The sequence below is a fragment of the Solanum stenotomum genome, chromosome 11, assembly GCF_019186545.1.
Source record: "Solanum stenotomum isolate F172 chromosome 11, ASM1918654v1, whole genome shotgun sequence".
Lineage (NCBI taxonomy): Eukaryota > Viridiplantae > Streptophyta > Magnoliopsida > Solanales > Solanaceae > Solanum > Solanum stenotomum.
Genome location: NC_064292.1, coordinates 43,432,085 through 43,458,449, shown reverse-complemented (window position 1 = coordinate 43,458,449; position 26,365 = coordinate 43,432,085). Strand labels below are relative to the sequence as shown.

The 26,365-nt window shown below is 34.6% G+C and overlaps 2 protein-coding genes and 1 pseudogene across 7 annotated transcripts in view; 1 reads left to right on the top strand and 2 right to left on the bottom strand.

Moving 5' to 3' along the window:
• On the bottom strand, nt 1-11,095 carry LOC125845041 (dephospho-CoA kinase-like). 6 transcript variants are annotated; one of them, XM_049524440.1, is made up of 5 exons: nt 10,012-10,130; nt 9,388-9,497; nt 9,070-9,215; nt 4,151-4,588; nt 1-488 (listed from the first exon to the last, which is right to left on the bottom strand). In XM_049524440.1, the coding sequence occupies exons 1-4, from the start codon at nt 10,016-10,018 to the stop codon at nt 4,153-4,155; spliced, it is 699 nt and encodes a 232-aa protein (XP_049380397.1). In that variant the 5' UTR covers nt 10,019-10,130; the 3' UTR covers nt 1-488; nt 4,151-4,152. The 6 variants fall into 6 exon arrangements, with proteins under 6 accessions (XP_049380397.1, XP_049380396.1, XP_049380398.1 ...); XM_049524439.1 differs by having other exon boundaries at nt 15-429; XM_049524441.1 differs by lacking the exon at nt 1-488 and adding an exon at nt 499-1,065.
• A 2,358-nt stretch (nt 11,096-13,453) lies between these two features.
• Nucleotides 13,454-18,967, bottom strand: LOC125845044 (dephospho-CoA kinase-like; annotated as a pseudogene).
• A 6,735-nt stretch (nt 18,968-25,702) lies between these two features.
• The window catches only part of LOC125845946 (disease resistance protein RUN1-like), a 53,312-nt gene continuing 52,649 nt past the window's right edge, over nt 25,703-26,365 (top strand). Inside the window, exon 1 of the mRNA XM_049525429.1 lies at nt 25,703-26,172. Coding sequence (XP_049381386.1) covers nt 25,703-26,172 — 470 coding nt within the window. The remainder of the gene's footprint in view (nt 26,173-26,365) is intronic.

The window sequence follows — 26,365 nt, the reverse complement described above, 5'->3', positions numbered from 1 at the left end:
TATAGTACTAATAAATAAATGCAGACAACTCGTGTTAAGCTCCGTTTTAAGCTTTAGCAGGACTGTGACGGCCACTAGTGTATTAATCAGATATAAAACTATATTACATAGTAATATCTAATCACCAGTCAAGAATATAACAGTACATGATGGAGCTTAGGCCTACTGTTTAGTAAGAATGTCTCATAAGCTGTACGCGAAAAAAGGACATTTAAAGAACATATGCTCAATGATTTCATTTTCTTGATCTCACATCATAAATCATGTCAGTTTCAAGTAGCTTATATCCCGGAAAACCTGTGACTGGAAGAACTTCCCCCAGAACTTGCTCCGGAATCTTCAACCAGCAGCTTCTAGAGCAAACAACTTTCTTGCAATGACATAGTGTAACTACTTGAACTAGCATAGTGCCAAATCTGTCCATCCTTTCTACCAGTAAAGAAATAGGAAAGTGAAGAGTCTGATCCATCAATCTTGGACAGAACATACTGCGTAATTCAGAATTCAAACTCAAACAAAACATCAAGGCTTCAGCAGCAGTTAAAGATACACACTGAGGTGAGGTATGACTTATGAGAACAGAATGAGCTTAAAACTGGAACTGCCCCACCCATCCAAACTCACACTAACATCATCATCCAGTTCACATCTTAGTCCTCTAGCTGACAGGTCCCTCACCCACATTGTACTCAAATTCAAGAGTTATTCAACATAGATGTAAGCTTGCATAATGGATCGATCAGGGATATACCTAGATTTAACCACAAACAATATGTCACCTCATCAACTTCCTACCTGAATTTGCAAACAACAAATCTTCTAATACAAAGAATCAGGACTTCTGCTGAAACCCGACCTCTTTTAGCTAAAGAAAGATTTCCTTACTGCTACCTAACATTATTCTCTCAGGCCGTTTTAGTTTGACAAACCTTAGTCATTAAGTATAGAGATACACCCTTCTTGGACTCCAAACCATAATAGAGATTTCCAAATTAGCTTCAGAGCAATCAAGAAATTCCCCAATTGAGCACTTACATGCATCTTTAGTTCTCCAAGGTGTCATTACTGAAAAACACATGAAGCCTCCTTGGATTAACCAATTAACCAGAATGACGTATGTACTGGGAGACATTACATGACTCTACCAAAAATTAAAGAAGTCATATTAGGAAACAGGACGCAAGGCAACAGTGGAACAACAAAAAGTGACGCCATTGTAGACCACCCTTCACAACTGGGGCCTTTTTTTATTTTGTACAGCGCATGATGATATCCTATTAGGAAAAGATATTTTTAAGGGGTCGTGGTGGAAAAACTGATTTTCAACAGAGAAGAAATTTGATGAAGCTAGTGCTATGTTGCCGGATCAGTATTTTGAATCTTCAGAATGCAACATCTTATTTGAAGAAGAACAATTTATGGGTTTATTTCAAAAGTCCTCAATCCAGATGCTCCAAAGAAACACCAAAAAGCACCATGATCCTTTACTTTAATGAGTCAGTTTCAGGCCAACCAGTTTGACAGGTAGTACATACAAAATTTTCTCTAAAGTACTCAGAGAGAGGCTAAAAGGAGTGATGGCAAAACTGGTGGACTCACACCAAATGGCCTTTATTAAAGAAAGGCAAATCATGGATGCAGTTTTGGTAGCTAATGAAGCAGTGGGATCCAGACAGAAGCAAGGAAAACAAGGGATTCTTTGCAATCTTGACATAGAGAAAGCCTATGACCATGTCAATTGGGCCTATCTATTGGGAGAGCTGAATAGGATGGGGTTTGGACAAAAGTGGATAAACTGGATAAAATTTTGCATATCCACGGTGAGAATTTCAGTTATTATCAATGGCTCACCACCAGGGTTCTTCAGGACACAAAAAGGTCTAAGACAAGGTGACCCTTTGTCATCATTCTTATTCTTATTAGCAATGGCAGGTCTTAACAGCATGGTCAAAACAGCAAATATGCATGGGTGGTTAAGAGGTTTCAATATGGCTAGAGAACGAAGTGATAACCTAGAGGTGACCCATTTGCAATATGCAGATGATACCCTTATTTTTTGTGATGCAGATGAAGAACAAATCAAAATTTTGAGGGTGATATTGGTTCTCTTGTCTGGATTGCACATCAACCGGAGAAAGGGCTTTCTTTATCCGATTAATGAGGCACAACCATCATGTGCCATCAAAACAAGAGCAACAATATCCAAAAGATGAAGATGAAGTGCTTAGTTTTGTTTCATTTTTGGTGTAAACAAAAGTATAGGGAAGATCTAGAATCAAGTATGGATGTCTTAGGATCATTGTAATTTTTTGTTAAAAGGGTTGAAGATCTTCTAGATACTCCTCCTCAATTGTAATTAGGAAACCTGTAACTTGTTGTGGCAAGTTTCTGTTTTTGTGGAAATAGAATACAAGTTGCTACCTTCTAAAAAAAAAAAATGAGGCACAACCATGCAATCCCTAAATGCAATTTATTGGTAGTCTGCCAACAGTGTACTTGGGTATGCCTTTAGGAGGAAAATCAAAGTCTAATGAAATTTGGAACAATGCGGTTGAAAAATGTGAGAAAAAATTGGCAAGGTGGAAAAGGCAGTACTTAGCACTAAGGGGTAGATTAACCCTCATCAATTCTGTGTTAAATTCCTTGCCAACTTATATGATATCTTTGTTCCCTATACCAGCAACAATCATTAGTAGGCCGGACAGAATCAAGAAGAAGTTTTTGTGGCAAGGAAATAAGGAGACGAAAAGCTACCACTTGGTCAAATGGGAGTCTCTGATAATTGACAAGAAGTTTGGGGGTTAGGGGATAAAGAATCTGGTTAGTGGATACTCAAAGTAAGACACTCAAAATGAAATGGCTATGGAAGTATGCCAATGACAAAAAGACACTGTGGGGGAGAGGCATAGAAGCTAATTATGAGGAGGAAGACAAATGGATGGCTAAGGAAATTACAATTCCTTATGGAGATCTATCAGAGAGATCTCTGGAATGAGCTGAAGTGCTTCTTCAAGATCAAGGTGAGCAGTGGGGCTAAAACCAGGTTCTGGAAAGATGAATGGAATGAAGAAGGCAATTTAGAAAGGCTATTTCCAGATATCTACTCATTAGTATTACACCAGCAGAGTACTATAGCAGAATTATGGACAAAAGAGGGCTGGAGATACAATTTCAGAAGGCAATTCTATGATTGGGAAATACCAAGAATGGCAGATTTCATCAACAAGATTGAGCAATTTGGTGAATTGGGAGCAGATGAAGATGAACTACGGTGGAAGGGAGATGAGAAAGGCACCTACAAAGTGAGCAAAGCGTACATGAAAATGAACCACAACCTGCAGCCAAGCAATTGGCCATGGAAGAACATTTGGAAAACCAAAATGCCACATAAAGTGGCATGCTTTGTGTGGCTTCTAGCAAAGGAGGCAATGCTTACCCAAGAGAACCTAATGAAAAGAGGGATAATTTTATGCCTCAGGTGCTTCTTGTGTAGGGAGAAGGTAGAGACTGTGAATCATCTATTCCTACATTGTAGAATCACACGACAACTATGGAGATTGTTTTTGAACCACAGAGGAATAACATGGAGCATTCCTGGGAAAATTACAGAGGCCTTAACAAGCTAGGAACAAGCTGGGTTGTTGGCCAAGAAACAGGTGGAGGATAGTCCCAGCAAGCATTTGGTGGACAATATGGAAGGAGAGGGATTCTAGGTGTTTTTAGAGCATAGAGAATAATATGCAACAGATTAAGCTCGATTACATCTTGGTACTGTGTTTTTGGTGTAATCAATTACTTTTAGATGATCCTATCTCTATTATTGATGTTTTAGACTCATTCGACATAGGATCGTCGAATCATAGATGTAGGTAGTACTTTATAAATATGGGGTTACTACAACTATTGTAACATTCAGATTCTAACATATATAGACAAAGTTACCAGTTTCAAACAAGTGTATGATCGAAATTATCCTACTTCAACTTTAACATATCAAAAGAGTATCTAATAAAGTTTAAAAGCTCGTGTTGGAATTGAATTCACAACTCTTTTTTTAATAAACAGTACACACAAGTAGTGTTTGATTAGGGTGTCTTCTGCCATGCAGAAATGCATACATTGTGTTAGATCAAAATGTATGAGTTATTACCTTCATGCACTTTTCTTGAAAATAGCAACACTGACAAAAGTGGAAAACAATGCCAGTAAAGCGCCATTTCTTGAGAGCATAAACTCGGTCCAGGTCAAGGGTTTGGTAATCTGAGTTAACACTTTCTGGAATTGCTCATGCAAAGCTTCCAATGAGCTGGTGTTATCAATCACAATATCTGCCTTTGACCTCTTGAGATCCAGGGACATCTGCGCATTTATCCTGTTTTTAGCCTCCTCCTCCATTGATTCATCTCTAATCATGAGCCGCTGCAGCTGTGTCTTAGGATCAACCCAAACGACAACAATGGGTTTAGTCCACTTATCCATCTTGGCCTCAAACAAAAGAGGAACATCAAGAACAATTATGGAGCAACCCTTTATCCACAGCTTCAAAACTTCCATTAGAATACCACGTGAGATAAATGGTGCCAGCAACCTACATAGACACAATCCCATGTTCAAAACCTTACATTGCAAATTTGCAACAAAAACCATTATGTGATCCTGCACCAATTCAAATCTTAGGCTATCTGATAAAATTAGGAAAAAATATTATTTAGAGTAAAGCAAGAAATTAACAGGAGCATCTATTCCGGCATGCATATGGTGGAAACTAGAGAAATGCTAGATGCTTTGAAGACAAAGGAGAGCCCATTGAGAAGATCAAAATGAACTGTTTACTATTGTTTTATTTTTTGTATAAACAGAGTTATATTAAGAGAGAAGTATTGAGAACACCCCTAAACTCGGCACAAATTATTAGTTTCATCCCCGACAATTGACAGCCTGATCTTGCAATATGAGTGAAATACACCCCTAAATTCTCGCCAAGTTTAGGGGTGTTTTCAACACTTCTCTCGGCTTTTTATTAAGAACCACGTGCTCCTACAAGAGTTTGAGACCACTTACTATGTCATATAGCAGATCGGGGGTATATCTAAGTTTAGTTAGACAAGTAGAGAGATGTTTTTAAGGCTGCCAATAGTTCGGGGAGGAAACTAATAATTTGCGCCAAGTTCAGGAGTGTTTTCAATACTTCTCTCTTACATTAATGATGCTGAAGCAGTGAAAAAACCTAGTCTCTTTAAGAATAGAAAGAAATGCATTTTTAGCAGTTTGTAAATACTTTTGACAGAACCTTCTTGGTGCTATCTTTATAAATAGTTACCTTTTCTCAACAAAAAAACAAAAATAGTAGCCTCATATTTTGTTATTTAAGTACAGTTTGCTGCTCCTTATCTTCTCCAGAGGCAGTATGCCAATGATAAAGCAAATAACTTCAACATGACAACTTTTAGATCATTATTGCCATAAAACTATGATATAGACCATATTTAATCTTGAAACATAATATCCCACAAAGTTGACTAACTCATATGTTTGTTGTCGGAATTGTAATTTTGATCAATCAAATAAGCCTCATTCGCATAGTAATTTGAGCTTTGGCTATATGGATCCTGTCTCTGTTCAGGCATATTTTATTCCACCACCCAATAAGTCGTCTTTTAAGACTACTACCTTTCTACAAACTGGAGTTTCTCTAAATCTCAGATGTATCACTTAACTGACATCAAATCTCTAACTAGACAAAAAGACTATGGAAAACACAAGACCTGATATACATGTAACAAAAACTATGCCTTAATCCTAAAAAGTGATAGAGTCTACACAGTGTTATTAAAGGAGAGCATCTCATCGCCTTAGGCGTGAGGCAAGGCAGGGTCGCCTCTGGTTGGCGAGGCCAGACAACTCTGAAAAGGAGATAAAAGGTGTGAGGCACCGAGAGGCGACTAAGGCGTCGCCTTTTGTATGAAAAAAACTGGCGGCTGTTTTTAGATTAAAACAAGAAATTTTTTGGGTTTCTAACTTGCTATCGACTTATGCTTACCTCAACAGTCGACTGAGCATGTCGCCTTTTTCACCTCTGTTTTCTTCAGCTGCAAAATCCAAAAAGGTATGTCTTCTATGTTTTCCTTTCTTTGTCTTCTTCTTTCTTCTTTCTTCTCTGTTTCGGCAGTCTTTCTTCTCCTTTAGTTCTTATTTCTTCTTTCTTCGTTCTCTGTTTTAGGGTTTCTTCTGCTTCCTTTTTCTTCTCTATTTCTGACATTAGCCAAAGCTCCATGCACACAGAGCTTCTTCTTGCTCCTTTTTTTTCTTTTTTTTTTGAGAAGATAACATCTGTATGTATTGACTAAAACAGTACATAGGTTGTACTGAAAATCATATTTACAATCATAGCAAAAAACAAGAAAACTAAATCCAAAATCCTAACAAGAGCCTAGGATATCTATGATAGAATCAGTGTCTTCTAAATATATCTGTGCGCACCAGAAGCAGAAGTCTCACACAATTCAGTTTAATCTTATGTGTTTCATTGCTGTTGTCTTCAAAATCCTAACAAGAGCCTAAGATTTCTATGATAGAGTGTCTTCTTAGTATATCTGTGTGCACCAGAAGCAGAAGAGTCTCACACAATTCAGTATAATCTTATGAGTTTCATTGCTTTGTCTTCAAAACACCTAGAGTTTCTTTCTTTCCATATTGTCCACCAGATGCAGGCTGGGACAATCCTCCATCCATCGCTGCCAACAACTCCTATTCCAGCATCCTCCCAGCTATAAAGAAAATGAGTAATCTTGCTTGGCATTACCCAAGCAATTCCTCTAAAATTAACAAATATTCTCCACAGCTGGACTGTAATCTGTTTTTTCGAGGAAAGGGTAACTATATATTCACAAAAACTCTCATCATCCAAAGTGAACACTTCCATCCCATAGAGCAAAAAGCAAGAAAACCATATCCTGTTTACACCAAAAATATAGCAGACTAAAGCAATTCATTCTGATTTTCTGAATTTTGTTGCTTTTATTTTCAAAGCATCTTGCATTTCTTTCCTTCCACAGTGACCACTAGATGCTTGCAGGAATCAGTTCCCACCAGTCTTCCCCTGTTTCTCTTCTTCCAATACCTTTCCAGCATTTTAACATTCCTTTAGTGGTCTTTGGAACAACCCCAACTTACTCCAAGTATACACAAGAACATGTTCCACAGATTTGCAGCTGTTTTACAGTGAAGAATCACCCCATCATCTTTACCATTTCAAAACGAAAAGAAAGATCACCCCATCAAAGTTCCCAATCACTACAACTTTTCCTAATGGTTATGTCCCAGCCATAGTCAGATCTAATGTCTTCAATTACTGCCTTGGCATTGGAGGTATATTTTATCTCTTTTGAACTGGTAAGTTTGTATTCTTCAGCATTAAGGATATGCTGGTCACCACCAAGAAGTTAAATTACAAACCCCTATCAGATTTATAATTTGTTCAGTATCTTCTATACATAGTCGTTTACACAAAAAAACGTAACGATACAATGCAATTCCATTTGACTTAATGAATGGAATTGGACCTATCTTCAAAAAAATCTGGCATTTCTCTCCCTCCATACTGATTACTGACCACCATATACATGAGGGAATCCATGTCCACCATCTTTTTTGGCTCTTACTTACCCCTCTTCTAATCCAGCAGCTAAGAAGGTCTGCTGTTTGCTCAGGCATGAACCAGCTATAGCTAGTGATTTTGGAGGAGATATTTAAGAGTTAAAGTATTTGCTTTCTTGGAGAGAATAGCCTAACCATGAATCTTCCGAGAAGCTTTTATTCCATCCCCGACTTGAAAGCTACTGAGAGGGTGCAACTTGTTCCATAGAGCTCTAATGTGCTTCTAAACTCCATGACAATGCAGGGGAGAGGGTTTTTTGTTTTTTTTGATGAAATAAGAAGGATATCATTAGCAAAAGGCATCAAGAAGATGCAAGCATTACAAAGAGATTATCAGCTCCCAGGAAGGCCAAAAAAAAGCTATCACAACTATCATAAGATTATCCTGTGTTAAGCAAGAACCATTAAGACTGACCCAGCTAGTAATCCCTTGGTTTTGGAGGTGACATTTTGGTTTATAATGACATTTTATCCAGAATGCATTCTCCAAAAGATTCAATGCAGATAATAGAACTATCCTTTCTTATGCATAGGTAGTTCTTTTAGCACATTACTTTTAAGGCAATTACTAAAGCACTTTAACTTACACAGAATATAGTCCAGCAAGAAACAGCAATCCTGCAATTATCTTCACATGCCTTAATGAATGGAATAGCTTTGACCACAAGGCATCTGTAGACCTTCATTTCTCAAAGAGATACTAATCCGCCAATACCAAAGCGATGATTACTTTTTATTGACCAAACTCAAACAATGACATTAATAAAAGTCTTTTTAATCATTTAGTTACAATATTTTTGATATGTAAAAGTTCAATTTTTTTAAAATCAAGTATGGTTTTCATTGATAATAACAAGGCCAACTTGGCCGTACACAAGAGATATACCAAGTATCAACTTGTAAAAGTTTGATATCTGTAGTGTTTACTTGTAGTTTCTATTTCTCTAAGTTCATCCCTAATATCACGCCAAAAGTTGGTTGATGGGGATTCTCAAGTTCAAGGCATGGAAGCAAGATGTCTCGTTTTTTTGGGAGAAAAAACTAAGTTCACAAGGAATCTCCAAAATCACCACGATGAAAGCAAACCAGAATAAACTCTAGGATGAAATTCTCCAGATACACAGTTTTTTCCCAGATGCCTCTTCCTTGTTGATGTTGCTTGGCGAAAATGAGAAAAAGTAAGAGGAAGTACTATATTTCTGCTTCTCTTGATATGGTATAACAAGTATCCAATTGAAATAGAAAATACAGGAATAATCAGCTGCCGATCAATTCCTTGTTGTTTTAACCTTTTGACATCACTTTATATCAGAGTAACAGTTAAGCATGCAAAATTAAATAGCAATAAACCAGGAATACTTGAGCAGTAGAATTTTACTCAGCAACTATGTCATAGTTTCATAATTATTTTACCTATTAAGAAGCTGACGTTTTTCAGGATCAGAGAATACTATTTGACCTAGCTTTGCACGATCAACTTCTCCATTATCCAGTAAGATGTCCTCACCAAATGCGGCCACAACCTTTTTCCAACCACCAGTTCCTTTCTTCAAAACGTTCTACAGAATTTCATATTTTTGTCAGTAAAGAGCTTTATCTGAGGATTTACAAAATTAAGCGGATGGAGGATCCAATAACTCAAGTACAGCATTTTTAAGACTCTTCACATTTGAGAATAAACTAAATAGACCTAGTAATAGAATGAGAAAAGAAAGAAGAAGAAGTAGTTACACGAGCTACAATGTCAGCATCAACAATGGGAATACCATGAGCCTTGAAAAGATTGGAGACAGTGCTCTTCCCTGAAGCAATTCCTCCCGTCAGTCCAACTATCCTCATTCCTACATCGAGCACAAATATGAGGAACAACTAAGGTTGCTCAAATCAGTTGCTTCCTCTGCCTAACTATTCTATTGGCAAACTAGCTTCTTGATTCAAGGATATCTCCAATATTAATTATGAACTGAACAATAAGTTGCAGGTTCATTCCAACAAAAAATTGAACACACAACTTCTGTTGGCACCCTAAATTTATCAAGTACTATAAAATTACAGATCCTATAGTGAGGTAGAAACATATTCAAGATAAAAGAGACAATTATGAACATGAAATTTAAATTGGTGGAGAGCACCAAACATAATGTAACGGCTGCACTTTCGTGCTAAGGTTTGAACCATTCGACATATGTGATTTTACCCGACCCGGAAAATTTTAATGATTCTTAGGTGTTTATAGGACCTATTTCTGATTGGTGAAGTGCTATGTAAGTCCAGAGTTGATTAAAGATTGAAAAGATCAGGTTTGAAGGTGTTAAACTATGTAGGGTGTGAAGTACGATCGTGTACAGGCCGTACCTTGCATCGTGGTTCGCCCATGGTGTGGAGAAGCAACAATTTAGCAAGGGAAGAGCCATGTACATACCGTACATGGAATGTACGGGCCATACCTTGGTCGTATCACACATAAATGCTCTGTACAGAAGTGGTGATAAAATCTTTACATGGTTCTCAAGAAAACATATTTAACCAGAACATTTATATCATTGCAGTACTGGAGAAAATGAAGCTGAGAAATTGAAAAGACATAAATTTTGTACCTCAAATATATCTCAATAGAGGTTCTACAACCAACATCATAAACTATGGACGAACAATTTTACTTGAGCAGATGACAAATAATATATTACTTAACAGAGTACAGTATAGGAGATATTTCTCTTTTGGTAGAGATTGAATGAGTGTACCATCAAAGGTATAGAAAATTTATTCATTTTTTTTTCAATTAAGAACCCTAATGTAATAAACCCATAGATTCATACGGCAGTCAATCAACAGTTCTGTTTGACTAAGTTTTGAACTAATTCGCAGTGTGAAAGCAAGCACTTAGTTTGTTTTTTCTCAAATTCGATTTTCTAAAATGATATATTTTGGCTCAACTGAGTTACACTTACTCCCCTCTATCAAAGCCAGGAAACTATATGGCAAAAGTGAAGAATAGGCAAGGCCTATCGAACAATAAGAACTACTCTATTTTTATGAATTCAACCTTCAACTGTAAAAAGAAATCCAACATTCAAGTATAGTAAATTAGAAGTAGCTACAGATCGCAAGCTGTGATTTTTTCTTCAACTGGAGTAGATGCATGATGAAGAAAAACGAGGATGAACAGGTAAAGTTACTCTAACTCTGAGTATTTACAACGAGCAATTATTATGAAGAGCGAGAAGATTAGAAAAAAGCTAAATAATTAATTAAAGGCATCAAAATTGAGGCCGAGAGAGAAATAGTACCTTGACGCTGGTCGGAATCACAGTCGAAGTCGCCGGCCGGAATCTGGTTGAAGTCGCGATCGATCACACTCTCAGTCAAGTTCAGAGGACAGAGGTTTAGGTTACTCGCTTGAAGTGAAGAATTTTGGGACAATGGCAATGCAATTTTTTTAAAAAAAAATATTATTGTATATTTTATTTTTTATCTAAAAAAAATAAAAGCCTAAAAATATGGCAAGGATAGATCCAAATTATATTATATTAACATATGATCTAAATTTTGAGAACAGCGGAATAGATTGAAATTGGAATTTTCTGTTCTCATCCTAAAACTCTCTCTGTTCAGAGTTAGAGGAGCAACAGCAATTGTATAGCAATTGTTAACGTGAAATGACCAAAATGCCCGTTGGTCAAAAAATAATATGATCTAAATTTTGAGATTAGATAATAAATATACATATGATTATCTATAAATTTTAAATGAAGAAATGTGAATAATTAGATAAAAGAATTATAAATTCACAAGTAAACAAAATAATATATTTATTTTATATTAATAAGAAGAGTATTTGATAATTATATTAAGACGAGTGATTAACTAATAAAAATTAATGTTAATAATCTAATAATTTTTAAATAATGAATAATACAGTAAAGAAAATATAAAATATAAAAGTTATTTGGTAATCACATTTCTTTTATTCATATAGAATTAATTGTGGAGGAGGGGGGACATTTGATTTAGAAACATAATATAAATTTAACATGTTTGAACAAGATATCATAATTTGAAATGGTTGAAAATAATATTTAAATGTTAATCATGCATCACCTAGCATAGGCATGTATACTAGTTTTAACATATGATATAAATTAAAGCCACAAAAATGAGAAGAAAACTTGCACAAAACGACTAAGAGAAGAAAATTATTCATGAAATTTTTATTTATCATATATATAGCGATATTTTTCATATTTATAAATTGTAGTACTATTTTTTAAAAAAAAAAAGTGACGTGTAATATAGTGTATTAGACACGTGAGTACATTGTATCACAGATACAAAGACAGTAAAAAAGTAAAAAAAAATTGCAGGGAGCCGAGCATGATCAAGTTTGTGTATCAAGTTTATCCAATGTTAAAAGCAATAACCTTGGGTTGTGCACTAACAATAGCTTAGATGAAGAAATCAAGGCAAAGCTTGACAGTGTATCCACCAAACTGAATACTGGCAGTTCATATTCAGACAATTTATCACCGGATAGTCAGAGCAGTACTGTGCATTTTGGGGACAATGAGCTGATTACAAAACCGGGTTCCAGCTCTTTGACAAATGATCGTTTCAGTACTTTCCAGTTATTTGGTAAGGTCATCCATGTTGAACGTGTTGAGGAAAGTTTAGATGGTTTTGGTTTCTCTGAAAGTGATAACATTGAAGTGTTTAAAGAGATAGATGATCCATCCAACTCAAACATCTCACCAAATAAACCTTTTGACAATCCTGATGTCCAACATGAATGAGCCTCAGTTGTTGAAGCATGTTCATTATGAGATAGCTATAATCCGTAATTGCCATCAATTGCAAAGCTGTACAGGTAAAACACTAATTATTTGGACTATTCCTTGACAGAACAGATGGAGCCTATTAGAACCTGCAGATTTATATCTTCACTCTTTATGCTATATATCAAATGTTTTTTCTGGTTCATTTTATTTATGTGAGATTTTCAAGTACAGATATTAGGAGTTGTCCCTCAAAATTTGTTTTCTAGTTTGGATTGCTTGTTAGGCTGGTGGAAATGAAACAGTGGCTGCAACAAATACTATTATTCTTTTATAATAAGAACTAAAGAGAACTCCCATTTTTCACTTCTGAAGAGTAAGCATGATCTGATGATTAGGACATTTAATGCATGTTATTTCCAGTTCATTTTATTTTTAAGTATGAAGAAGTGAGATTTTCAAGTACTAATCTTAGAGAGTTAAATTTTTTAAACTGAGATGAAATGCGAGGCTGGTGGAAGTGGATCACTGATTGCTACACTTGCTATCATTTTTGTGTTAGTAATTAGAATTAAAGAAAACTTCTAATATTCAATCTTGAAGAGTCTACATGATCAGCAGTTTGGGACAATCTGGTTACTGTTCAAAGGATTGCAAGTAACTTCATAAATAAAATTGAGATAGTGGAGTTTGAAAGGCTCTATGTGGTTCCTTGGTTTGTGTTCTATTACATACAAAAGGTTATATTTGATATGTGTTGTGTGTCATGGCCTAGTGTGTTTTTGAATTAATTGTGATTTTGTGTTAGGCTCGTTCTTCAGTTTGTTTTAATTGCTTCTTGACTAATGATATAACGTTCAGCTGGATGTTTTGGAACTTGGGACATGTCTTTTGTCTTCCTAACCCTCTGTTATAGCTGTGTTATTACATACACAGCTCTTTTTCTAATAAACAATACACACAAGTAGTGCTCGATTAGGGTGTCTTCTGCCATGCAGAATTGTGTTAGATCAAAATATGTCAGTTCATGAACTTTTCTTGAAAATAGCAACACTGACAAAAGTGGAAAACAATGCTAGAAAAGCTCCATTTCTTGAGAGCATAAACTCAGTCCAGGTCAAGGGTTTGGTAATCTGAGTTAACACTTTCTGAAATTGCTCATGCAGAGCTTCCAATGAGCTGGTGTTATCATTCACAATATCTGCCTTTGACCTCTTGAGATCCAGGGACATCTGCGCATTTATCCTGCTTTTGGCCTCCTCCATAGATCCATCTCTAGTCATGAGCCGCTGCAGCTGTGTCTCAGGGTCAACCCAAATGACAACAATGGGTTTAGTCCATTTATCTACCTTGGCATCAAACAAAAGAGGAACATCGACAACAATTATGGAGCAGCCCTTTATCCACAGCTTCAAAACTTTCATTAACATACCATGTGAAATAAATGGTGCTAGCAACCTACATAGACCGCACCAATTCAACTCTTAGGCAATCTAATAAAACTAGGACAAAATATTATTTAGAGTAAAGCAAGGAATATAAAATTTCTATGACCTCCATATTTTGTTGTTCAACGCAGTTTTGCGCCAATAGACCACACGCAGGCTTGGTTATTCATGAAGAAACTTTGCCAAAATCTCATAGGAGCGGCCCACTCCACTTCTCATATAGGTGAATTCCATCAAGTGTATACTACTTTAAATACACCATCCTTAAGGACTATAAAATCATTAAGGGGTCATTTGGTAGAGTGTGTTAGGTAAAATAATGCATGCATTAACATCGTGTATTACTAGTACCTTGTTTGGTACTCTTTTCCAACCTATGTATAACTAACGCTTGCATTAGTAATACACTCTATTGTGTATTAAGGTGTGTATTACTAATACCATGAATTTCTAGGTATTAGTAATGCAATGGTTTTAATACATGCATTAGCATGGTTAAAGACCCAATTGCCCCTCAAAACCTTTTTTTACATCTTTTCTACCATAATTGTAGGGCTAACTTCGTAAATAATTTTTTTATGAAATGCATGCTATTTTTAATGCACCAAACCAAACAATGCATAAAAATAATCTATGTATAATTAATGCAAGCATAACTAATACAAACATTACAAACGCAAGCATTACTAATACACTCTATTTAGCATTGTTTTTTATACACTCTACCAAACGACCCCTAAGAGTTAATAACTCATCCTCGCAATTAGTAGTAGTTCAAACACTCACTTTTAGTGCGCAATGTCAATATTAACTTGTTATTACCCATATGAACATACTTCATGGGATCTCCAAACACATAGGTTGGGTTATCATATTTATTGAGAATCATATCGGCCTTACCCCAATGACATTTGATGTTTGAAGAGTTAATTTTCTTCCCACGGATTTAGTCAGGGATTGGCCAAATTCACTTTTGACTTCACATACTCAATGGAAATTTATTTGCAACTAATATGTTTTGTACCAGGAGGTAGATCAGTCAAAACCCATGTTTTACTTCTCTTGATAAAACCAATTTCTATTTTATTGTTTCGTTCCAATATTCAACATCAGAAGAATATATAGCTTCAAAATAATTTGATGGTTCATTATGGACAAGAAGAGTTTGAAAATCATTTCCACAAGAAAAATATTCTTTTCTAAGCCTTTGCTCTTCTTAGTTTCTCATTAGAGGTAATCCCTAATATTTGGAGGTGACATTTGGTTTTTAATGACATTTTATCCAGAGTGCATTCTGCAAAAGATTCAATGCAGATAATAGAACTATCCTTTCTTATGCAGATGTAGTTCTTTTAGCACATTCCTTTTAAGGCAATTACTAGAGCACTTTAACTTAAACAGAATATAGTCCGGCAATAAACAGCAATCCTGCAATTATCTTCACATGCCTTAATGATTGGAAATAGCTTCAACCACAAGGCGTTTGTAGGCCTTCATTTCTCTCAGAGTTACTAATCCGCCAATACCAAAGAGATGATTACTTTTTACTGACCAAAGTCAAACAAATGCCATTTATAAAAGCTTTTTTAATCATTTAATTCCAATATATTTTATATGTAAAGGTTTGATTTTGTTTTGATCAAGTAAGGCTTTCATTGATAATAACAAAGCCAACTTAGCCATATATAAGAGATATACCAAATATCAACTTGTAAAAGTTTGATATACCTAGAGTTTACTTGTAGTTTGTATTTCTCTGAGTTCATCCCTAAAATCACTACAAAAGTTGGTTGATGAGGATTCTCAAGTTCAAGGCATGAAAACAAGATGTCTCATTATTTTTTTGGGAAGAAAAACCAAGTTCAAAAGGAAGCTCCAAAATCTCCACGATGAAAGCAAACCAGAATCAGCTATAGGATGAAGTTTCCAGATACAGAGTTATTTGCGTCTCTTTCCTATTGACGTTATTCTAGCGAAAATGAGAAAAACTAAGAGGAAGTACTATATTTCTGCTTCTCTTGATTTGACAAGAAGTATCCAATTGAAATAGAAAATACAAGATTAATGAGCTGCCAATCTATGCCTTTTTTTAACCTTTTGACATCACTTTATATCAGAGTAACAGCTGAGCATGAAAAATTAAATAGCAATAAACCAGGAGTACTTGAGCAGTAGAATTTCACTAAGTAACTATGTCATAGTTTCATAACTATTTTACCTATTAAGAAGCTGACATTTTTTCAAGATCAGAGAATACTATTTGACCTAGCTTTGCACGATCAACTTCTCCATTATCCAATAAGATGTCCTCACCAAATGCGGCCACAACCTTTTTCCAACCACCAGTTCCTTTCTTCAAAACGTTCTACATAATTTCATATTTTTGTCAGTAAAGAGCTTTACCGAGGATTTACAAAATTTAACAGATGGAGATACAACAACTCAAGTACAACATTTTAAAGACTGTTTAGATTTGATAATAAACTAAATAGACATAGTAATAGAATGAGAAAAGCAAGAGGAAAAGTAGTTACACGAGCTACAACGTCAGTATCAACAACGGGAATACCATGTGCCTTGAAAAGGTTGGAGACAGTGCTCTTCCCCGAAGCAATTCCTCCGGTCAGTCCAACTATACTCATTCTAATTTCGGGCACAAATCAAGTAATGAGGAACAACTAAGGCTGCTCAAAGTCAGTTGCTTCCTCTGCCTTACTTTTCCATTGGCAAACGACCTTCTTGATTCGGGGATATCTTCAATATCAATTTCAAACTGAACAATAAGTTGCAGGTTCATTACCAACAAAAAAATTAAACACAAAACTTCTGTTGGCACCCTAAATTTATCAAGTAGTATAAAATTACAGATCCCTAGTGAGGTAGAAACATTTTCAAGATAAAAGAGACAAATATTGAAAATGAAATTTAAATTGGTGGAGAGCACCAAACAAAATGCAACGTCCCGCACTGTCGTGCTAAGGTTTGAATCATTCGACGTATGTGATTTGACCTGACCCGGAAAATTTTGGTGGTTCTTTGGTGTTTATAGGACTTATTTATGATTGGTGAAGTGTAATGTAAGTTCAGAGTCAATTAAAGATTGAAAAGATCAAGTTTGAAGGTGTTGAGCTATGTATGGTGTGAAGTACAATCGTACATTGCATGTACAGGTTGTACCTTGCATCGTGGTGAAGCTATGATTTAGCAAGGGAGGAGCCACGTACATACCGTACATGGAGTGTACCAGCCGTACCTTGGTCGTAGGTGGAAGGTACGAACTGTATGTTGAGTTCTCATGCAAGGTCTACTTTTAAACGAGTGTATCTCCCAAATTAAGAAGAATTAGAGGATGTGCTACCTACCAAAATAAAGCTCCTTGAGTCTAGTTTCCAGAAAATCACACTGTTCGTCAATTCGAGTTAGGAGCAAAAAGTTATGCATGTTTTAGTAAAGGCTAAGGAGTCAAAATCATGCCCATGTTTCACTTTCGTGGAGACGTTTTTGAGGAGAGATGAACCTGATTTTTTTCTAAGGTTCTGTCCAGGTCCACGAAACTGAAACGCCTAGATGAAATGGTCCACGAAACTGAGAATTTTCCTTTCAAAGGCTGGACGGGATTCATTTCTTCATTTCCTCCAAGTCCGGAAATTTTTCTAGAGAGAGGGAGCTCTACCAAGGCTTCAAGAACACACTCCAAAGTGAGTTTTAATTGTGTTTTTGAGTTGATTATTAGTCCCTTGTACACTTATTAACAAGATTAAACCATGGGAATTGACAGATTCTTGCTTAAGCCTTGATCTTGACCAAGAAACCGTAGAATCCAAAATTCAAGATTTGGATACCAAAAGGTAAGATCTTCATCCTACACTCAAGTGTGGTTATACAACAACAACATATCCAGTGAAATCCCACAAGTAAGGTCTGGTGAGGATAGAGTGTACGCAGACCTTACCATCTGGTGGAGGTAGACTGGTAGAGAGGTTGTTTCCGAAAGACTCTAAGCTCTTTAGGTATATATAATGGATGGAAAACTAATTTGATTAGATTAATAGTGTAGTTCAGCTGAAGAAATTCATTGTTACTTTCACAAGATGTCTGCATTAAGGAAAAGTCTGAGAGAGCTTCCTTTAGTCTGCTCATGAACGAGAATTGGTTGTATAAGTTCATAAGACAGGGTTTTAACATCACAATAAGCAAGCAACAATTCCTCCATTTAGCAGTGTAAACCAACAGCTTGTAACAGAAAAATTCAGCCTAAAAAGAAAATCCTTGACTCTAAACGCACAGGAACAGAGAATGTCACAGATTGCACTTCGAAGGATCACTTAGGTGTGGACAATTTTCAACTAAGCGATTCAACCAAGCAGTCAACCTACCTATCTACCCCAATTTTCACTCAAAACCAACTCCTAAAAGTGCTCGGGTGAGCATATAATAAAATGGAGATCAGGTTTAACCAAAAACTCAAGTCAATCAAACTAATAAAAGAACCCATTTCAACAGTTCAAAATTCATGGCTATAGATTAGCATACTGCTCCATGTAACAGTTTCCCTCTCCCCAATCTCCACTTCCAAACAAATTGGTCAAATCTGAACAAAACACTTTAAAACCAACCCGAACTACCCCACACGCACTTATACACCTCTCCAAATGTCGCTCGGTTACTCAGACTCAACCGGCATATGAAATAGTCTCTCAGACAATTTGTCAAACACATTGCAGGCAGAACTTTAACCAAACTGTTTTGCACTAGCTTGGTGATTGACTTACCCTCTCATTTACTGGAAACTATAGTTCAATGCAGAAGAAATACATCACAATCAGCCAACAATAGCAGAATTGAACAATTTGTGCTCTCTAACTCCACAACAAAAGATTCACACGGACAGAAAAAATAAAAATAAAAATTATGTAATAGAAAGAAAGTAAGGGAGAGAAAAGTGTAGAGGAGAAGTGACCTTACCTGAGCGCCACCGAAAACCTCCACTGGTGGTGGAGTTGTGTGATCGTGTGGTGGCTTAAGGGAAGGGAAATGGGTCAAAGTATGGTTATGAACTTGGTTTTTGTAATTGTAAACTATGGATTCTTTATTGTTAGAGGAAATGATGTAAATGAATAATTGGTTGGTTGGATAAGTAAGGCTGGGCACCGGATCGGAATGGGAGCACCGGATCGGAATGGGACCACCGGACCGGAACGAACCGGTATCGGACCGGAATGGGACAGTTTGACCGGGTTGTTGATCAGTACCGGGATGAACCGGACCGGAACTACCGGGATGGAGGCTCAGTTCCGTCCCGTCCCACTAAATACCGGGATAGAACCGAGACAGACCGGAATGGACCGGAACGGAACGGGATGGGATAAACGGGACGACACATATAGCTATTTCAAAAAATAATTATTTTTTTTGAGTTATTTTGAATTACGAAAATACGAATGTTTTTTTTTTTTCTAAGTTATATTAGTTTATAGTATTTAAGTTTTAAAATTTATAATAATTTTACTTAAGTTTATTTTAAAGATTTTTTTTTAAAATTTTTACGTATATAAATTTGTAAGTTAAGTTTAATAAAGTTTTTTTTAAAAGTTTTTGAGCTTATGTAGTTATGTTATAAGTTTTAAAGATTTGAATCTTTTGAAGTTTATAAGTTATTAAGTTATACTTATAACTTGTAAGTTAAATAACTTAAGTTTGTAATTTTAAAAAATTAAATAAAGAAAAAAAGAAATGCTAATAAAAGTAAATAATGACAAAAATATTATTTTTTATTTTAATTAAAAGTGATTTACCGGGATCGGACCGGTNTTTATAAGTTATTAAGTTATACATATAACTTGTAAGTTAAATAACTTAAGTTTGTAATTTTAAAAAATTAAATAAACAAAAAAAGAAATGCTAATAAAAGTAAATAATGACAAAAATATTATTTTTTATTTTAATTAAAAGTGATTTACCGGGATCGGACCGGTACCGAACCGGACCGGAACGGAACCGGAATGAACCGGGATGAACCGGTACTGGTATACCGGTACCAAATCATGATACCGTTCCGTTCCGTGTACCGGTTCAATGTATCCCGTCCCGTCCCGACTACTATCAGACCGGAACGAACCGAAACGGTACCTGAACGAATCGGAACGGTACCGGTACAACCCGTTCCGGTGCCCTGCGTTAGTTGGATTCATATGTGATGAAGGAGGTTGTTATATGTTTAAGTGTGGTTATAGTATCTATTGTTTGAAAGGAAAAAAGGTTTTGGGGTGTAAAATCATCCATGGAGGTTGTGACGTGAACTATTTATTTATAGGAATTTTTTTATAAAATAACAAATTATTAATTCAAATTAAATGTTATAACTATATTTTCATTTAATTGTAACCCGTAACAAACAGTTGTTATTCGCCTCTCTCCCCAGCGAATCTCACTCGCCACTCTCACTTTATACAAACACAAATGTATAAATTGCATTTATGTTTGTATAAAGCGATAGAAAACTGTATATACAAATACAAATACATATATTTTCGTCATATACACTTATAATTATACAAATACAGATCTTTCTCTACTAGTTCTCTTTTGCCTTTCTCTCTTTCTCGATTTATACAAACACAAATTATACAAATTACAATGTATAATTTGTGTTGTATAAAGCGAGAGAGAGAGAGAGTTGATATATAAATGTTTTATTTCGATTCAATTGTATACACAATTCAAATTTTATGCAAATATAAAAACACAATCATTGATACATATACATAGTAGTTACATATATACAATTGAATTGAGAGGCTGCCAGTGATTTATACAAATGGGAGGTTGATACAAATGTGATGCTCCATAGCAAACATAAAGTTTGATATGAAGCGCAATTATACAAACTATAATTATAGCATACAAATATGATTTTTATGTTTGCTAAATCTAAAATTTACTCTTATTTATATAATGTAGATTAGAAACTCGTGCGACTATTGTTGGCCCGGAACCATTGGGCCTAGTTTTTCCCTTTTTAAGAGTTGCCTTCTCGACATTCCGATAGTGTTATTAGAGATTTTGTATGCTTGGGTGTATCATTCATTAGGTGGTTACTTGGTCATCTCCTTCTTTGGATCAGATTAGTTGGGACCTCCCTTAATGAGTATGTGTTGTCTAAAGATCAGTTTTTGTGGCTTAAAGCTCGTGGAGGATTATGTTAAGAGGACGAAATTTTACTAAGATCAGTGAGGTTTCTGTGCATTATGAGTGTTCGGTGGTTGGTTCTGGCTTCACTCTTGATTTAGCAGGTATTAGTTCAGATTTTCTTGTAATTATTTGGAAAAGGATTCGTCTCGATGGTTGTGTTGTGGTTTAGAGAGTTTTGGTTTATGTTTGGTTCATGGGTTATAATGAGTTGTTGGCAAGAAAATTGGGTGCTTATTATCGGCCTTAACCAAACGTCTCAGATTCGAGCCCCGAGTATGGAGAAAATTCTATTGGGAGCACTATCCCAAAATGGACATTTCCGTGCACAATTTGAATTTAGTTGGAGCTCCAATGAAGGCTCCTTACACCGGATGAAAAACCCAAAGAAAAATGAAAAATCCCTACCAAAATAGAAAAAAATAAACAAGACCTGCTAGCATTTTGTGATAAAATAAATTAAGCATCATATTTACGAAGACATCAATTTGAAGAAAACCAGATGACTTTGATCATACAAAATTGCTATGTAATTGATTCAGGTATTAACTCAAAAGAAATGGAATTTCAGTGAAATTACATGAAAGCACTTTCGACGAGTCCGAAATCAAAAGGGCAACAAATTTTTCGAAAATTCTAAAAGGACAACTCAATTAATTATGAGATCAAAAGGGCAACAATTTGTAACGGCGTCTAAATCAGGTTTTCTAAGACGAGGCTCAAAATCCTATGAGCCTTACAAGGTGCAACAACCTTTTAGCCTTGTAAGGCTCAGCCGCCCATGAGCCTTACAAGACGCAAGGCTGTCAGCGCCTTGCAGGCTGTTTTAAATAAAAATTGCGTTTTATTTTTTTGTTTGTTATAAGTATAATAATAATAATAATACATAGTTGTTGATATGATGCATAAAGATAGTTTAGACCTTATTGCAAGCCATTACTTGGTCGCTTTCCAAACAGACCGAACTAAACCCAATAGTTTAGACCTTATTTACTATTTAGTTGAAGTTCCATAATTTATTATGATATTTTTTTTCTTCAACTTTTTTTATGTGAAATTATAATTTGGTTTATTCACTTGCAGAATGATAAAATTCATCCTTCTCTAGTCATACTTTATTTTGGTGGAAATGATTCAACAGATCTTGATATTCTTGATAGCCCTAATGTCCCTACTGATGAATATGTTGAAAACATGAGAAAAATTATATTTCATATCAAGGTAAAAAAAAAAAAACACAACATTTTAATATTTATAGTAAACATGAACCATGCATATATGTTGGAGTTCGAAAACTTCAATTTTATATATATAATTTATAAAAAATTGATAGAACATATAAGGGGCATGACAGAAAATATAAAAGACAACACTTCTAGAGATTATCGTCTGTCTTGATGCGGTTGTTGTTGTTGTTGTTTATGTCTATCAGTTCCACAAGTGGTGGGTACGTGTGACCTTGTTATTCTTCGAGGGTTGTTGATGTCCTGTCAAATTATATTTATTACTGAATTCTATTAATATTTTATAAATGTCAAAATTGAAAATTTGTGTATTATAACAACATACATATTGTTGTGAAGGTCCAACTTCATCATCATTTTGATTTTGTGACATATCATCCTGGAATAAGATGTAAATCATTAACATATAATTTAATATAAATAAAATATTCTATAAATTATTTAAAGAGTATATGTTAACGATTTACATCTTATTCCAGGATGATATGTCACAAAATCAAAATGATGATGAAGTTGGACCTTCACAATAATATGTATGTTGTTATAATAGACAAATTTTCAATTTTGACATTTATAAAATATTAATAGAATTCAGTAATAAATTTTGGCAGGACATCAACAACCCTCGAAGAACAACAAGGCCACACGTACCCACCACATGTGGAACCGGTAGGCATAAACAACAACAACAACCGCATCAAGACACACAATAATCTCTAGAAATGTTGTCTTTTATATTTTCTATCATGTTCCCTTATATGTTGTACTAAATAATATCAAACTATCTAAAATAATTGTTGTGAAAAAAATATATTTTTGAAGGATTCAACATGTATTCATGGTCTTGAAGAAAGAATATAATTAAGAATAAGAATCACTATATGTTGACTTGCATAATAAACGACTCCGGAGCAAAAAGGACAACTTTACATGTTAAATTAAAAATTTACCATCTTATAATTTTATAATTTACCGTCTTATAACTTTTTAAATTTACAGTCTTATAATTTTATAAATAAAGTAATATCATAAGACTTTACATGTTAAATTTAAAATTTAGAAACAATAATTATTTTTCAAAGATATGACCGAAAAGTGGTTGGTGGGAATAACGCTATTTCTACGAAATTCTTTTATCCCCATGAAATTCTACTATTAGAGCAGAATAAATTTGAACCTCTTTTAATATTATTATTTTTTCTTTAGTTGGGCTAAATCTTACAGATTTTAATCTAATATATAATATAACATAAAAAGAAAAAAAGGATAACAACAGTTGACTATTTGTCACTATCTTCATTGAAAGAAATCACACTACAGATTCACATGTATATGTGTGGATGTCTAGATAGAAACGTGTGTATCTTTATGCATTGTATCAATAACTATGTATTATTATTATTATTATTATTATTAGACTTATAAAAAACAAAAAAAGTAAAATGCAATTTTTCTTTAAAAAAAAAAAACAACTGCAGACGCTAACAGCCTTGCGCCTTGTAAGGCTCATGGGCGGCTGAGCCTTACGAAGCTAAAAGGCTGTTGTGCCTTGTAAGGCTCATAGGATTTCGAGCCTTACAAGGCTCATAGAATTTTGAGCTTCGTTTTAGAAAATCTGATTTAGACGTTGTTACAAATTGTTGCTCTTTTGATTTTATAATTAATTGAGTTGTCCTTTTATAATTTTTGAAAAAATTTATTGTTCTTTTAATTTCGGACTCAAATATAACATGTACTTACCATCTCATCAAGATCCTCGAAGAATAACCAGTAGTGTAGATTATTTTTTCCTCTTTTATTCTTGGATTTTGTATCAAGAAATTAATTTTTATTTTTATTTTTATTTTTATTTTTTTGGTTTTTTGTGAGGGTCACCACTTTTCTTTGTCAAGGCATTGCACTACTATGCATCCCACATGGCTTGTCCACAATTGTGGGCCTATTCAAATTGTCACATCAAGTATTCTTAGTTTTTAGAAGGGAGCTCTTTTTAGAATTTACATCTCTATATATACTTTTTCCGATTTTCATTCGTAGTTCAGTATTTATATTAAAATCTCACTAAGTTCGAATAAGCATATTGCAAGGTTAATTTCTAATAATAGCGCTCCTAACTCAAGATCTCTAATTAAAAATAAAAAAATTTCAATCATTTGATCATAACTCATGTCGAAACATTTTTATATATTATATAATAGAGTCCAAAGCTAAAAGGGCAACACAATTTTTCGAAAATTCCAAAAGGGCAACTAAATTATTTATCAAATCCAAAAGACAACTAATTTTAACGGCGTTTAAATCAGGATTTCCACCGCAAGGCACAGAAACCCATGCGCCTTACAAGGCTATGACAGCTTTTAGCCTTACAAGGCGCAGGCTGTTTTCTTTTTAAAAAAAAATTGGTTTCTGAATTGAGTAAAAATTTACGGATCAAATTCCATTTTAGCATATGAGTTTAAACTAAAAATTCAAAAAATAAAAAAAGTCACAAGTAAACAGTGTTGTTTTCACCTCTCACAAGTCAAGCCCCTTGCGCCTTGTTTCATTATATTTTCACGTGAAACTTTCAGTGTTGAATTAAATCAACATTGTAGTTTTGCGTGACATATTTTTACAGTGTTGAATTAAATCAACACTGTAAAAGTTTCACGCGGTATATGTTTTAACGAAAAAATAAAATAAAATACTTCAATTAGTAGTCAAAAATTATTAGATAAAGTGAATAAAAATAATTTAATAAATACTATATTAAAATTACAAATAAATTTAAAAAAATTAAAAAAGTATATATATATATATATATAAAGCATAAACTAAAAATTGAAAAATATTCCCATGCCCATACTTTTTTTTTCGAATTTTTAGTATAAATTCATATGCTAAAATGAAATTCGATTTGCAAATTTTTACTCAATTCAGAAAATATATATATTTTTTTAAAAAAAACAGCCGGTAAAATGCAGGTGGGCCTGCGCTTTGTAAGGCTAAAAAGCTGTCATAGCCTTGTAAGGCGAATGGGTTTCTGTGCCTCGCAACGGAAATTCTAATTTAAACGTCGTTAAAATTAGTTGCCCTTTTAATTTGATAAATAATTTAGTTGTCCTCTTGAAATTTAAAAAAAAAATTGTTGTCCTTTTAATTCCGGACTCCACTTTTGACCGTGTCAACCTTTTCTTCAAATAAGTCTATGAGGAAACTGCCTTGCAAGTTCTTCTTCCATTTTAATTAATCTTTTGCAAATTCTTATAATACAAATGTGTACCATATTTTCCAAGAAAGAAAGCATATTTATCTATCCTATATAAGCAGTCATTTGATCTTTATGGTTTCTAACCTTAAGGATTTATAGAGAGTAGCCTGAAAATACTTTCCCTGTATATGAGACCCTTCACCCATGGCTAATTTGTATTCACCATGTAATGAAGTTTTCTTGAATTTTAGGGGAAAAGATGTACGCAGAACTTTTTTAGATCATCTCTATAAAGCATTATGTGATGCTGGAATTATTGTGTTTAGAGATGATGATGAACTTCCAAGAGGCGAGGACATTTCACGGAGTTTACTTGAAGCAATTGAAGAGTCAAAAATTTCTCTTGTTGTTTTCTCCAAAAATTATGCATCATCTAAATGGTGTCTTAATGAGCTGGTCAAAATTCTTGAATGTAAAGAAAAACTTGGACAGCACATTTTTCCTATTTTTTATGATGTTCATCCTTCTGAAGTACGCCATCAAACTGGGAAAATTGGAGATTCCCTTGCCAAACATGAATCCAATTCAAGTCCAGAACAGTTGAGGAAGTGGAGAGCTGCACTTACTGCAGTTGCAAATTTAAAGGGATTGCATCTTCAAAATCATTTTAACGGGTAATAGTTCTTGCCATCTGTATTTATTTTTGTAAGAAAAATATGTGTTCCCAATTTTCATGAGAGTTTGATATTTCCTTTTCATTTTCTGTTTTCTCTTCTGAATACACATTTGCTAGCCCGGCATTGTTTAGAACATGGGAATGCAAAGATACAGTTCTGCGAATTAATTCCATCTTTTCTGCTATAGATC